Source organism: Scyliorhinus canicula, chromosome 5 (genome assembly GCF_902713615.1).
Source record: "Scyliorhinus canicula chromosome 5, sScyCan1.1, whole genome shotgun sequence".
NCBI lineage: Eukaryota > Metazoa > Chordata > Chondrichthyes > Carcharhiniformes > Scyliorhinidae > Scyliorhinus > Scyliorhinus canicula.
Genome location: NC_052150.1, coordinates 131,869,953 through 131,884,988, shown reverse-complemented (window position 1 = coordinate 131,884,988; position 15,036 = coordinate 131,869,953). Strand labels below are relative to the sequence as shown.

Here is a 15,036-nt window from a genome sequence, read left to right as displayed (position 1 = left end):
GTTGCAAGGGATGATGATGACTTGTAGTGGGAACATTGCAGTGTTTCTCAAAGAACTTTCTGCAAATGTCGGTCATCTGTTTGGCTGAAGGCAGCTCCTGAACTCTGTGACCAGGGTTATATCAGAGCGATGTTGCATGGACAGTCTCCTTTCTCCTGATCTAGGATCCTCCTTAGTTAAGGATACCCTTTAGGTTCAGCGTCATTAGCGGCCGATGCACACTTTTCATAAGGGTCTAGATGCTGGGTTCCATGCGCTGAGATCAGGCATTCACAATGACTGGGTTAAGTGTGGCCCTGAACATTATTGGGGAGCTCCTCATTATCAAGGAGAAACTAGTGTTTTTGATGTGTTCTTTCACTGTCGGGGTTCAGCAACCAAATAGTTGGTAGCCTTGCAGAGAGGAGGTGGAGGAGGCTTTGGAATGAGGATCCAGCCTTTCGGTGAAACACGGATGCAGTTGTATCAGCGGCACTACATGCCAAAATCTTCTGAGAGCAGGGAGCCATAGAGAGGTTGTAATAAGTGAGATTTATTTCATTTACAGAGGCAGTCGCTAACTTAAATAGATGGTTACGATCTACAATTTCCCTTCACCTGTGCCTACATTCTGTAACTAGACTTTCTTAATGAAAATGAAATGAAAATCGCTTATTGTCACGAGTAGGCTTCAATGAAGTTACTGTGAAAAACCCCTAGTCGCCACATTCCGGCGCCTGTTCAGGGAGGCTTGTACGGGAATTGAACCGTGCTGCTGGCCTGCCTTGGTCTGCTTTAAAAGCCAGCGATTTAGTCCAGTGTGCTAAATCAGCCCCTGTCTCTCTAGCCCTACCGCTACATCTTGCTTAACGCCAACATCCACAGCAGAGGTGGAGGCAGCCTGCTCTATGCCATGCCCTGTTGACTGTGATGATGTTGGCGGATGCGCTCTGGAGGGCCGAGAACTGGAGGGCCCCAGTCTGTGTTTTAGGTGCTGCTATGTGGTGGTGCTACTCTCGGCCTGTGGGGCAGCAGCTGATTCAGTCAGAGGAAGAGGAGAATCAGATAGGCTGGACACTCCTGGAGTCTCCTGGGTGGCTATGCACTAGCCTCTCCTCCCTATTGATGCTCCAGGTGCCCTGGCTTCCTCCTTGGGATAGAGGGGCAGCTGGAGTGAGGTCAAGAACCCCTGCCATTTACTAGCGTTAGCACACGTGGATGCCCACAATGCCTGAACTATGGAGTTAAAACCCTGCACCATGCAATTCCTATACTGCTCCAAGAAGTATAAGTCCTACACCAGGGCAAGGCAGAAGTCATGCGGACACCATCCACGCAGTGCTGACCTGGCTGCCTCTAAGTACTGGCATGATTTCCTCAGACAGAAGGAGCTGGGACTCCTCCATTCAACCTTTCAATCCAAGGAGCGCAGCTGACATTCTTCCTGATGTTCCTGACTTTACCTTTGGAACTCCAGTAGCTGAGGCATGACCGAATCCAGAGACATATCATCTGCCTGGGGCTCAGCAGAGTTCTGGCCTCCAGCAGTCCTCTGAATGCTAGCTCCCTCATACATCCCTGGCTCTGACATCAGAGAGAGTGATGCAGGGCAGTTTGACACCAATTTGTCACCCGAAGCTCCTCGACCATTTAGTCCCAATGAGGTGTGTGTCTCTGCAATGGTGGAGGGTACAGCTGAAAGCTGTGACACGTCTTCAGTCTTCACTTCAGATAATTCATTGGAGCTGGGCTGTGGGGTGGACTGTAGTGCCTGGTGGGAGGAGGCATTGGGCTGCTCCCCTGATGAACCTGCAAGAGAAGAGAGATGAAATTAGTGCATGGCAGGAGCTTAAGGATAGAAGAGACAAGACTCCTGTTAGGATGGTGTGTTGGATGATGTTGCTCTGGGTCCTTACTTTGTTTTTTTGGCTCCCACCTCACCCTCGGCGCAATCATCTTCCTCCCCAGCTAGAGGAGATCTCTCCTTGAATACCAAGAGGATTTTTAACTCTGGTGTCCTTCCATCCCTATTATGAGCCAGCTTGTCCTGCAAGAAAAGAGACGGGAAGAGTAGATGTGTACCAGGGCATATGGTAAGGAGGCTGGAATATGCGGTTGGTGAGTGGGAGCAGGGAGGTGATGGGGAGATGAAGTGTTGTTTGATAGAGCGAGTAGTGGTGTCCCTTGAGGTGGCAATGAGTGAGCTCCCGGTGAATGAGTGATTTGTGGGTGAATGTTGACAAATGAGAAGAGTAGCTTACCCTGGCTGACCGGAGGAGATAATTCATCCTCTTCCTGAATTCGATACCCATCCTCCTCTGAATGGGGATGGCGCTTATCAGCCCTGCCATCGCCTCCCATATGAGGTTGGTGACTTAACTCGATGGTCTCCTTCCTACCTGTGTGTACAAGATGTGGCTCCTCTCCTCCACAGCATCAAGCATTCAGATGAGGGAGCCCTCCGAGAACCTTGGAGCAGACTTCCTTGCAGCTGTTCTCTTGTTGGGGAGCACTGGGGCAGCCTTTCAACAGAGCGCCCTGCTGATTGTGGGGTTCAGCTGATGGCGGGGTGGCCGAATCAGAGGCCCCCACCACAGAGGTGGCATGAGACCCATGGAATTTTTTTTAAGTGGCTAAAAATATAGCAGGAAAACCCAACAACAGCACTGGCGGGCTACCCTCTGCTTTTCCCGCCTGAGATGACACTTTACTTTTTAAAAATTGAAAATTCTGTCCTTTGTTTTTATATAAGTAGGTCTATCACTCATTCAATCACCCTTATGTGAACTGTTCAGTTGTCCTTAATACATGTATTAATTGTTTTGCCTCTAATCCACGCTTCGTTTAAATTCTCTGTTGATTTCTTTGCAGTGCTGGAATTGGTCGAACTGGTGTCCTTATTGCCATGGAGACAGCAATGTGTTTAATTGAAAACAGCCAACCTGTATACCCACTGGATATCGTTAGAACAATGAGAGACCAGCGAGCCATGATGGTACAGACATCGGTAAGATCTGGATAATAAGTGTGAAAGAATAATGAAGCTATTTATTTAATTAAATTTTAAAATCTTGAAGGAATATTCAAGTGAATTTTCAAGCTAAACACTATGAATTTTGGCTAATTTATTATCTTCCGTCTCCCTCAGATATGTGCATTAGCTATTTTATGTTCCATTTACACCCCGCATTATTCTCTGACAGAGCACACAATCTTCTTCTTTGTCCTCATCAATTACCAAACTAAATCATTTTAAGATGTACAAAAGCTGTACAGATTTAATCTCCTATTCTCCTGAAATGATCAAGTTGCCTCTGGCAACAGTAAACTGCACTACAGTAATGCATCAATATGCTGCATCACCTTAAATTTCTTCCAATTATTTTTACATATGAAGTTATGGCATCTTTCTAGCACCATTGCTGTCAGCTTAAACATTGTAACGCACTGCAACCTAAAATGTCATTTGTTGAACTGATTGTGAGGAGCACGATTAAGATTCACACCTGAAATTTTGGGGAAAATTAATAAAGAGTGACACCAATAACTTGACTTGCAAGTACAGAGCATCTTTCTGCCACATCAAATGATAATGCTGTCATTCTACCAAATCAAAAAACGTAATTACCCATTTGAATCATTTGACAGTTCATCCTCATTGTCTGGTTGTATAATGTTGTATGGATCTAGAATTTGAACATGTTACAGATGAGCAAATATTTTTTCTTTGCATAGTCCTCTTGATCTCAAATTCCATGCTGCTTTGATCCATTTCTTACAACTGTCTTCATGCATCGAGCCTCTCTCATGAACATGGATCTCAAAGCTTTTCTGGAATTTCCCTTTGCGGAGAGTTTTCCACTTGAATATCACCATGGGTTTTAATATTGCATCATCCGCCATACAATTTTGTTTGATACTACCCCGCCTGTGAAGTCACTTGGACATTTTACTACGTTAAAGGCACTATTTCAAATTCATTGTTGTTGTACACACCCACTCATAAAGAGTAATCACAGCAATATTGGATCCCAACAAGAGGCTCAAGAGCAGGAACTTCCAGTTGGGGGCACTCAACCCAGATGTTTTCAAAGTGGTTCTACCAGGTTTCTGCCAGAAGTTTTAAAACTTTTAACAATTGATCTCACTTGGATGTGCGTCATCCCACTGCTGCCTAATCTTTTTCCTAAATTTCACTTTACTAATTCCGCTCCTGCACAGCCGCCTAAGGCAATTTACTATCCTGAATGTCATAGCTCACATCTTTACCCGCATGAATTCTCAACCCATTATCATGCTTATGGTTACCAAACTTCACTGGCTCATTACCTTCACAGAAAACCCATCCAGTAAAAGTGCACACCAGAAATCCCAGGATCTGCTGCAGGCACATTTCCAAGTATTTAAAATAATGTTTAGAAAATCTTGTGCAGCATTCACCAGAATCTCCCTGCAGTCTTGGCAGGTGAACTCCCCATCAGAGGCATAAAGTCAGAAAATTCCACTTCCTATGTCCTCTAAATGATTTAAAATTCTTTATCCCACCTTTCAAATCACATTGCGACCTTACCCATTAAGTGATCTCCAGCTGTATTTCACTGCATGCATGCACCCTCCATTCCTTCAATGCCAGTTTGTAGCACTCTCCCATGTTACACAGGCAATGGTAATCATTTTACATATGCCTTTGGAAACGTCTCCCTGTACCTTTTATGCATTGCCATCTCCTTCCCTATTTCAAAGCACCCTTCTGTTTATTGTGATTTCCCAAAGGAAAAAGGATCCGAAATCTGTCAATTATCAATAGGTGCTTTACAGAAACTTCCAAAAAGTGGTTCAGATTTTGTGAATTTTCTTTATGGGTGGAATAAGCCATCAATGATGTTTATGATGGTGTGAGATCTGTGAACATCCATAGATGAACTGACTTTATTCTTTTGCACATTATTGGTCAATAGTTTTTTTTACAGTAGCTGATGATTATCTTGTATGTTTTAATTTAACATGATGAAAGCATATTTTAAGTTTAATTTTTTTTCCAGAGTCAGTACAAATTTGTATGTGAAGCCATCCTACGTGTGTATGAGGAAGGTTTAATTCGACCATTGGAAGCATGCCAGGCTGCAAGTTAGTACAGCTGTTGGAGAATTTTGACTAATTTCTATGGATTGAAACAAATATGAAAATGTAGTGCACATTTCAGTGCTTGGCCAGCTCCATAAATCTAAAAGGAAACCTGCCTGATGATTGAGCACGCCTGACGTCTGGCACTTTACACCGATGTTTAATTGAGGAATATATCAGTATACCATTGTTAAAGAGGCACCATATTTTTGTATATTGTCCTGTGTGTTTTCAAGTTACAAATTTGGGTTTGTTGTTGGCATCCTTGCCATTCCAATGTACCTTTTCAGCAAAGCACGAAGGACCAGGCTGCATTTCGAATTTAACAAATTGCCAGTTTAATCCATGACACACAGACACAATGTAGAACAATGGGCTCATTTAAAGGCTAAAAATGCAACAAGCCTTGTTTAATGGTTCTGGTTAATGCTGCTAACTTTTTGTTTTTCATTTAATTATCTGATAGTTATTGGTTTAAAACAGTTACAGAATCATTTCTGACTACATATCACTTTGATTTCATCTCATTCACAGATTAGCTATGCCTCTTATTCCATGAAATCAGAACAGCTTTGAACTGGAAAGCACTACAGTTTTCTACACTGTAGGACAACACAGTATAACTTTATACAAAATACAGACTCAGTGTATAAATGTATGTATGCACAGAAAGTGCATATTTGGCCCTTCTAATTAGACTAAAATGTAATGAATTATTCATACATTGTATGTAAGTGTAATTAAGAAGTACAACAGTAATACTGCAATACAATTGATCCTTTATAAATCTTCATACAAAAAAGGGTGATCTGTTTTAGTCAAGGGTCCACATTTTCAATCACAGCTTTGACTTGGTATTCAGGCCTGTCTGTCATCATTGGACATTATATTTTTTATACAGTTCCTACAAAGGCCAGCTGCATGCTTTAAGACTGAGGGGAAACATCATGAAGCCAGTTTCCCCCCCCCCCCCCCCCCCCCTCCAAAGCAAACCTCCCCTCACAGAATTAATACAAAACCACAAGTGTGTGGAATCCCTGGCAGAAGGAGGGAACAGTGAAAAGTAAGGTGATTCAAATTGTCAGGCATCACATTACTATGTTTATTCAGGCTAAATTAAACATTTTGTAGATTATATTTCAGAGGTTGTGGAAAATCAATAACTCAGAATGACCGAGGAAGAAGTCCACTTTGCAGTGTTGCAATGAGAAGGATTGATTGGCTGCTTGTCTTTTCAATGTTGCTTGTCTGTATATTTCGTTTATGGTACAGTGCAGTACAGTTTGGTAGTATCAAGTGTAGTATAGTTCAGTGCAATATAGTTTATGTGGTACCACATGCAAACTATTACAAAGTTTGAGAAAGTTCTTCATCTTAGTTCTGTAATTTTGTTTAACTTTATCTTACAATCATATTTAGTTGCATTTGTAACTAGGTTGGCTGTAGTTCTGTTGAGGGGAGCATTGTTAAGAGGTAAAGCCCCTGTTTACATACATGAGATGGGTTTGCCAAATTTTGAATCTCACTTTTTGTAGCCTATAATATGCAAAATTGAGACATGCTAAGTGTTTCTAGCCAGGCTGAGCCCCTTCCTGAGCCAAGAAGGGAAAGCAGTGCTATTTGGATGGGATGCAGAGGAGTTGATGATAACATGTACCCAGTTAAAACTGTTCCATGAAACACTTTGTACACTGCTGGTAAAGGAAAAGCAATTTGTTACTTCCATTGTTTCAGTAATTTTAAAATTCGATTTCATTTTTTAAAATTACTTGAATTGTAATTATTATACATAGAATAAAGCAGTATTGTTACAAAAATATAATGGTTTCACTGTAGATTTAGTGCCAATTAAAACAAACATTTGTTGACATGTTAAGCCAAATAACTATTTGAAGTACAAAGATATGCTGTACTGAACAACTTTTCACGTAAATTTTTCCAAACTTGCATTTCATCATTTACATTCACAAGAGCCAAAGTCTTATTCTAATTCTGCTCAGTCCTGTCTCATATTTCCCAAAAGACCCCGTGCCAGGTTTTATAATTTGACGGAATAGAACTTAATTCAGTACAGTTCTTGTAATTTACACTGGGTATGGGGAGAGCATTACTATGCAGGTATCACTAGTTTTCCCTTATGTACCCTTATCTATATATTTTTTTGCTTCATTATGTACGTGTTATTTACTTGCGCACTTTAAAATTGTTGAAACGCAGATGCACAATTGCTGCTGTGATGTTTCGGAAAGTGTGCTCATAAATTAAACAGTACGTTTGATTTGTAATATGTAATTTATTTGATTCCAACACTGCCATTAGTCCTTAATTTATAACTGTTGTGAAATTTCCTTCACAATCGGCCTAAAATTGGATGGGATATGGTGGTAAAGGGAAACCATTTGGTTTGTGATTTACTGCCTCCTGATTGCCCCAATCTGAGTTCACCATTATCTCCCCTTCCCAGGATCATTGCTGGCCCCTCTTTCCCCACTTGCTGCATGCAATTACTGGCAGAGCCCAAGTTCATGATACATATCCTTTCTACCCAACTTCAGTCCCTGCTGCTAACAGGGGCTACCATGCCATGATGGTCGGCCTGAGTAGGAATAAATCCAGATCATTAAAATGTTTTGGGACGGGTACAAAAGATCACATTTTTTTAAAAGCTGGTGGAAGGCTGGTCTTCAGAGGACTAGAATACAGGCAAAAGCAAATGATGTTACAGCTATGCAAAACCTTGGTTAGATGTGCTCAGTTGAGTTATCACATCGTACCTTAGGAAGGATACGTTGGCCTTGGAGGAATGCCCTTGGACTGATACCCAGGCTCCAAGAGTTATATTGTGAGGAGAGATTACACAAACTAGGGTGCATTCTTGGAAATTTAAAAAGGTGATTTGCTCAAAGCTCCTGCGATATAAATGGGAACTGATAGGGAGTGAAACACTCCAGTTTTCACTCCGGCGTCGGGACTTAGTCTCCCGATGGGAGAATTGCGCCCCTAATTTCTCAGCCTATATGAAGGACTTTTTAAAATCTTTTTCTCAGGCGGAATCAATAATAATATGGTCACTATTTCACAGTTGTTCTTCTACCTTTGATCTTGTTCTCCTTCTTCAGACCAGATCCTGTACTGCATCATTCTTTGATGGGCATGCACAGACACATCTCAGCATCAATTCTAACAGCATCAAAATTCTCAACCTAAAATTTGAGTTAAAACAACTAACTTGTACCACAGATTCTAGCACTGCGAATCCCTCCATATAACCATCCCAAATGTCATCCACCTTGAACCTAATTGTTTTCATGTGTAATCTTTTCTCATTTCTATCACTCAAGATTACCACGAGCACACTCATTATTCCGACTAAAATATGTGCCTGGTTGAACTCTGTCAGGATTTAATATCTCTTATGAAATTTTGAGCATTCATAGAGGTTGAACTACATTTGAAGAATTAAAAATAATATATTGGAAAAAAGTAATCTAACATTCGCTAACTTAGGTAACCGCCTGTATTTATTATGTTTTTACTGCACAGAAACAAGCCATTTGGTCAAACTGGTTCATACCAGTGTTTATGCTCCACACAATCCTCCTCCTGCCCTACTTCATTTAACATCATCAACATATCTTTGTATTTATTTCACCTTTGTGTGGGACAATGCTTCTTTACTTGTCTTCTCAACTATTTGTCATGGTAGCAAGTTCCATTTTCTAAGCATTTTGGGTAAAGATTTTACGAGTTTCTTGTTCTCTTGAGTGACCATCTTATACTTAAAGCATCTAGTTCTGATCTCCCCAGCAACTTGGGAGCATTGTCTCTCCATCTATTAAATTGTTTCATAATTTTTATCAGACCACCTCTCTGTTTCTAGAGAAAAGACCCCAATTCCTGATTTCTGGATATCAATCCAGTAACTCTTTTGGCATTGAGCACCTTCAATGTCTCCAAATCCGTTCCATAATATGGAGATTAGAACTGTCCACAGTACTCCAAAAGCTCTGTACACATTTGACATAACCACTCTGCTTTTCAATTCAATCTTTCAATAATTGAACCCGAGTGCTCACCTTGTGTCACTCTTTTTAGCGATTACTGAGTCTGTACCCTCAGATCCCACTGTTTCTTTACCCCATTCAGACACTTATTTTTCAAGGAGTATGTGGCCTTATTATTATTGGATTAAAATATTCACTCATACTTATTTCTATTGATGATCATTTGTCAATTACATGCCTATTCTGCAAGTTTATCAATGTCTTCCTCTGCTTTGTCATAGTACTAATCTTTATTAACTACACTCACCTATTTGGTGTCATCTACAAATTTTGAAATGATACTTCAAATTCTATGTACAAGTTGTTTATGTAACTATTGAAGAAAAGTGGCCCCAGCACTGATCCCTGTCCAACACGTCTGACGATTTGCCTAACCATTAATCCCGAAACTCCTCTTCTTTTGTAGCCAGATTGCTATTCAGAGCTCCATTTTGCGATTTGTATTCTGACTGCACATGTTCTCATCTTAGTCATGAGTCTGCTATCTTATCAAGGCCTTTTGCAAAACCAAAATATTATGCTTACTGCAATTTCCTTATCTACACCTTATGCTCCTACTTCAAATAATTCAATGAAACTGGTCAAGAAAGACATTCTCTTTGAAAGAAAACATAGTCAATACAAGTTCTGGCTTTCTATCTGAAGGTGTGAAATAAAAGTACAAGTAGATAGTGTAAAGCTTGCACAAGATCTTAGGCCATATTTAGAGTATTTTTGTCTACTTTTGTACTTTATAAAAAATGTTAAAATAGCAATAGAAAGGATCTTAATTCACTAGAATGAAAGGTTGCAGATGTGAGAAGTTATCATTTTTCCACTGAAGCTGAAAAGTTTCAATGAAAAGGATGATCAAATCAAAGTCTTCAAAATACATCAGAGTTATGGCAAAGGTAATGATTATCATTCCTTCCGTACCTCGGTGGGATGCTAACAGAGGGCACAAGTTTTAGATTATCACAAAAAGTTAAATGAAGGTGTCTGGTTCAACAATGAACACAGCTGGAAAGTAGAATACTGTTGTTGAAGCAAGACCTATATATTATTCTAGAAGGGAAGTGGATACTCTCTTGGTGAAGAGGAATATTAAATGAAATGGGATGTGAGCAGGAAGTGGGATTAGATTAAACAGCTCATGTGAGAAAAGCACCTGTGTAAACTTAATAAATTGAGGTGTCTTTATTGGTGCTGTAAGAGTATGGTAAATCAGAGATGTTTAAGATATTTGGCACAGGAATTCCCTCAGAGTTATTTTTATTTTCAATGACTTGTTCTATTCAGAATGCACTGCTTGAAAGGGTGATGGAAACTGAACACCATTGTAACTTTCAAAAATAAATTAGATATATATTTGAAAATTATTTTTTTAGGTCAATGGGAAGTGCGACTGATTGGATAGTTCTCCCAATGCAGCGACACAGGCACAATGGCCCAGCCCTCTTTTCTGTCAGATTCTACCATCAGGAATGCATTTATATAACACCGTATTCTTAGAAAAGGCAAGAGGTTAATTTAAAATCTACAAGTATTCATAATTTGCCTGGTTTCTGAGGATGCCACTAAAATTACAGCATCCTCTTGAAGAGATTATGATCTTCAGGGCCTAGGTTGAACGTTACAAATTCACATATTTTCTTATACTGATTATCATTGTGAGCCCAACTGATTTTGCTATAGAGAAATCTTTATAAATAATGAATATAGTGTTGCACTCTGCATTATTTGAAAAGGAGTACGAGAGGAATCCATGTTGATTGTGACATATTTTCACTTTATGGTTGCACAGTACGAGTATAACAAATCTTCATAATCAGTAGATAAAATCACATTCGGCACGAGTACAGGTACAGATTATTTATTTATGTCAATTTAACCCTTCTGAAACATTTTTAGCACAGGAGCTTAGCTAGTGCTTGCCTCCGAACTTAGATCCATGCAGTTGTGTGCATAAGGCAGTCGACACTATCTGGCACTGGTCTCAATATCAAATCCCCTCTCACCCTTCTCTTACAGTGGATGGGAGGGTGCTGAACATTGTTAAATGTGACACACACACCCCATTCTCCAAACATGACCTGCTCTTGGGAAGTGGAAAGACAGGTAATGTCACTTACAATTGTTAATCAGGCTCCAAAAGAGCATTGTAAGCCTGATTTAAATCAAACTGCTGCCACGTGGATTTCTAAGACTTGGAAAATCCCAACAGAGCAAGGGAAGCGGTTCCAGAGGTTCAGTGCCTTGTATCGCATTTCTGTAGACCAGGAGGAGCTATCTGTTGTACCCGAAGAAATCTTTCAGCCTCTCATCTGCTGATTGCAGGCTGTCTCTTACCTCACTTCGCTTTTGACCGCGACATCCAAATCTGCAGTCTGCTACCTTCCTGATTGCAGGAGACTGTTCCCAAAAGTCCCCAGCTGTGGCCTCTTGTCATTGATTTTCACATCTGGCTGTTCTGTCGATTTAGCCAGGAACCAGACAGTAAATTGGATAAAAATGTTAATGAGGTCTTGCAGTTAAATTTAGCAAAATCTTCAAATCCCTGGCCTTGATGAGTTTTGTGGCTGCTTTTGGAATCCCTATAAATGTCAGGACCTAGATGTAGGGGAAAGAGGCATAAAATAGTTGTGTTACAAGAGCAACCTCTTTCAGACTCTTCCCCACTACCTGCCACACTCACCTCCTGATCACTACACAAGCACCAGGTTGAGATCACAAGTGTGAAATGTGAGTAACTGCCTTGCAATATTGCATAGATTCATGTCAAGACAACTATTTCTAAAGCAAATTTAGAAATCTCTAATATATCTAGGCAATAAGTTCTTGGGAAAATATAAAGGATCATTTTAAAAATTTGTTTAGTTGGCACCGAATGCAAATTTGTTAAGATGTCAGACTAGTATAGTACAAAGAGCTGATCTCAATCTATATTGTGGGTAGATGAGCAGGTGCATAATTCACACACATCAGACTTATGTATCATTGAAACTTAAGTGGAGGTGTAATTTGTATAATAAATTTTACAATATTGGACATAAAATACTGCAAATTCCAATTTATAAATAGTTGAAGTACACCGATTTCACCTCCACAGTAAGGAGAAATAAAATGTATTAGAGCAGAATTTTCATTTCAGTTTTATATGGAATATATCCCATTCATAAAGAAACATCGACTTATCCAACAGCAGCACTGTTTCAACTAGTAAGTGCTCCTCTTCCATAAGGCATAATTTTCTGAATTTGCATTTCAATGGAATGTTTTGCCCATCAGAAAGCACAGGCTGAAAATTCACATTTGTGCTTTGCACATTTTTTCAACTATATCAGCTTTGACTCAGTGAAAGCACTTTCCTTCTAAGCTCATGGGCTCAAGCCCATCAACACACAATTGATGGACTTCTGGTCTAGTGGGAAAGGCTCCCCACTAGGAGTTCCAAATTAGACAAATTCTCCAATGGTGTAATTGATATCAGTACAACTTATCAATATTAATTAATCACATTCTTGCTTTGCTCAGCTTTGACTAAAAAACAGAATTTTGTGTTCAACTCCTGAGTTTTATGATGACAAGTGGGTACATTTTACCTTGGTTATGGAACTAAATGAAAATATAGTTAGTTGAACTCTATGTTTATTTTAAATTTGTACTTTAGTTTACTTTTAGTATATGTAGTATCACAAAAATTGTGTGGTTTAAGTATATGTTACTTTAAAATTTAGAGCTATCTGTACATAAAATGCGAAGCACAAAATGTTGTTATTTATTCACAAGATGAAGCTTATACTAATTCTAAAGTGTAACTGACTGGAAATCTACTTGCATTGAAATGTCTGCCAGGGCTGTATATTAATTATGCAATAAGACTAACATATACTAATTTGATGTAGTGTCAGTCACCGACCCAGCCTATTTGAAATTTAACTGAATGTGCCAAGTGCCATGGTAATTTGATCATTAATTCTTCCAGCATGCATTTGTGATCAAAACATTGAGTTAAGTTATTTTTTAATGGGTTAATGCATAAAATTTAAATCCGAATTAACTTCAGCCATGATTCTGCTATCCGTGTTCTTAAAACTAGTGAACCAGAGCTCTTCAGTAGATAATTTTTGGGATTTAACACCACTGTAAAATTACAAATCTCTTTTTAAGTAATCTCAGATGTCAGTGTTTTGTATTAACATTGTCCATTGATGCACTTTCAGTCTCACACCATAAATGTAGAATTATTGCAGTGCATGAATATTTGTAAATGTATCTGGATTGAATTATTTCAAATTACTTTTTCTTTTTGTAAACTTTATTTTGTTCCTGGTTTCCAGTGTTCCATAATTGCCCAAAATAGGTTTTGCAATAGAATGTGTGTTTTCTGCGCAACACATTTTGATGCATTTTGTGCCTTATTTTACTTTGACCAATGAGCAATACAGATCAAAATCTTTGTGTAATAACATACTCAGACGTGCTTTTGGAAGAACCCTGAAAAGTCATCTCCCAGATATTTGACAATTAAAAGCTAAAATCCCAAAAATAAATCAATTTAAACTAGATTTATTTACTTAATTTACTGCAAGTTACTGGAGTATGCCTTAAAGTACAATTTTATGAGGTTTCCCGAAAGTATTAATGGAAGTATTAAATAATCAACTTCTCCCTCCTTAATTTGTTTTGTCACTTGCTATGATTATATTTGTTGCACACATAACACTGATATTAATGGAATCAGACACTGGTATCATTATTTGTGTACATAATGAACTGAGCTAGAGTTAAAACTCACACTGGAGTATTGCATGTTTTTTTGTAACAAAACCCAGTGAAATAATCACGATCATTTGTTAAATAGATCATAAAATTGTTGCTGAACTGTATGCAAATAGTACAATCAGTTTTGTTTACTTGTAAGAATTACCAATTTGGCACTTTTGCCTTTCTTGTTTATAAGAAAAGAACAATAACCACTTTTTCAGTTTGTTAAACATATTACTTATGACACTGGAACATCGTATATTTTTTTTCAAAATGTTAAATTATCTGTTTGGTTATTTCATTATATTGTACACTAAAATTTTAAATACTGTTCAAAATCTAATTGATTCTATTTTAATTTCAGCTGTTTGTTTTGATGTTGATAAGCACATTTTGTGGCACAATAGTTTTTCTTTATCCTCATTGGGGATTTTTAAGCTATTATAAAACATTAATATTCCAAATAATTGTGAATATAATTTTTTTAAATCTGAATTAGCATCCTAACTCGCTACTCTGAATAATCATTAAATTGTAAATTGATGTTAATATTTTCAACATTTAAATTATTAAGATACTTAGTAACTTTCCTCAATGAATGTAATAAAACAAAAAATTGTTTTATTTTTGTAGCTTCACTTAAAAGTTAATGTTAATATAGTAATTGTACTTATTTTGGTTCTGGAGTTGTTGGGAAGCACACTTCAGCATGATCTGATTTCAAATCCTAGACATTTTTGGTTGGTGTAAAAGAAAATGTCAGTATGATACCATAGTTACAATTAATTGATACAATAAAGTATTGTTTGTTTATTCCTTTAATGTTTTGTTTGACGATATGTGTATATGACCTGCATATTGTTGAAGATGTAGCAATAGATCACAGTGAAAGTCAGAAGAGTTGGAAGATAGAAAGAGAAATAACTTCATATGCCATTTTCTTTTCATTTCTATGGCTGGGAAGCAATTATAGTTTGATGTCAGTTTAACGACTCATTCAACGGTTTCATCTGCCATTGGAGCAGGAGTTGGCCATTCAGCCTGTCAGACCTGCTCTGCCATTCAATACAATCATGGCTGTTTGGACACTTCAGTGCCTTTTACACACACTATGCCTGTAACT

At 38.4% G+C, this 15,036-nt stretch overlaps 1 protein-coding gene across 3 annotated transcripts in view; it reads left to right on the top strand.

Annotated features, from left to right (window-relative positions):
• LOC119966275 (tyrosine-protein phosphatase non-receptor type 3-like) overlaps positions 1-14,735 on the top strand; it is a 176,095-nt gene extending 161,360 nt beyond the window's left edge. For 2 of the 3 annotated variants that reach the window (XM_038797680.1, XM_038797681.1), the window contains 2 exons: positions 2,851-2,986; positions 5,022-14,735. In XM_038797680.1, the coding sequence (XP_038653608.1) occupies positions 2,851-2,986; positions 5,022-5,111 (226 nt within the window). In that variant the 3' untranslated portion in view covers positions 5,112-14,735. The remainder of the gene's footprint in view (positions 1-2,850; positions 2,987-5,021) is intronic. The other variant, XM_038797679.1, reaches the window with a different exon arrangement.
• Positions 14,736-15,036: the final 301 nt, after the last annotated feature.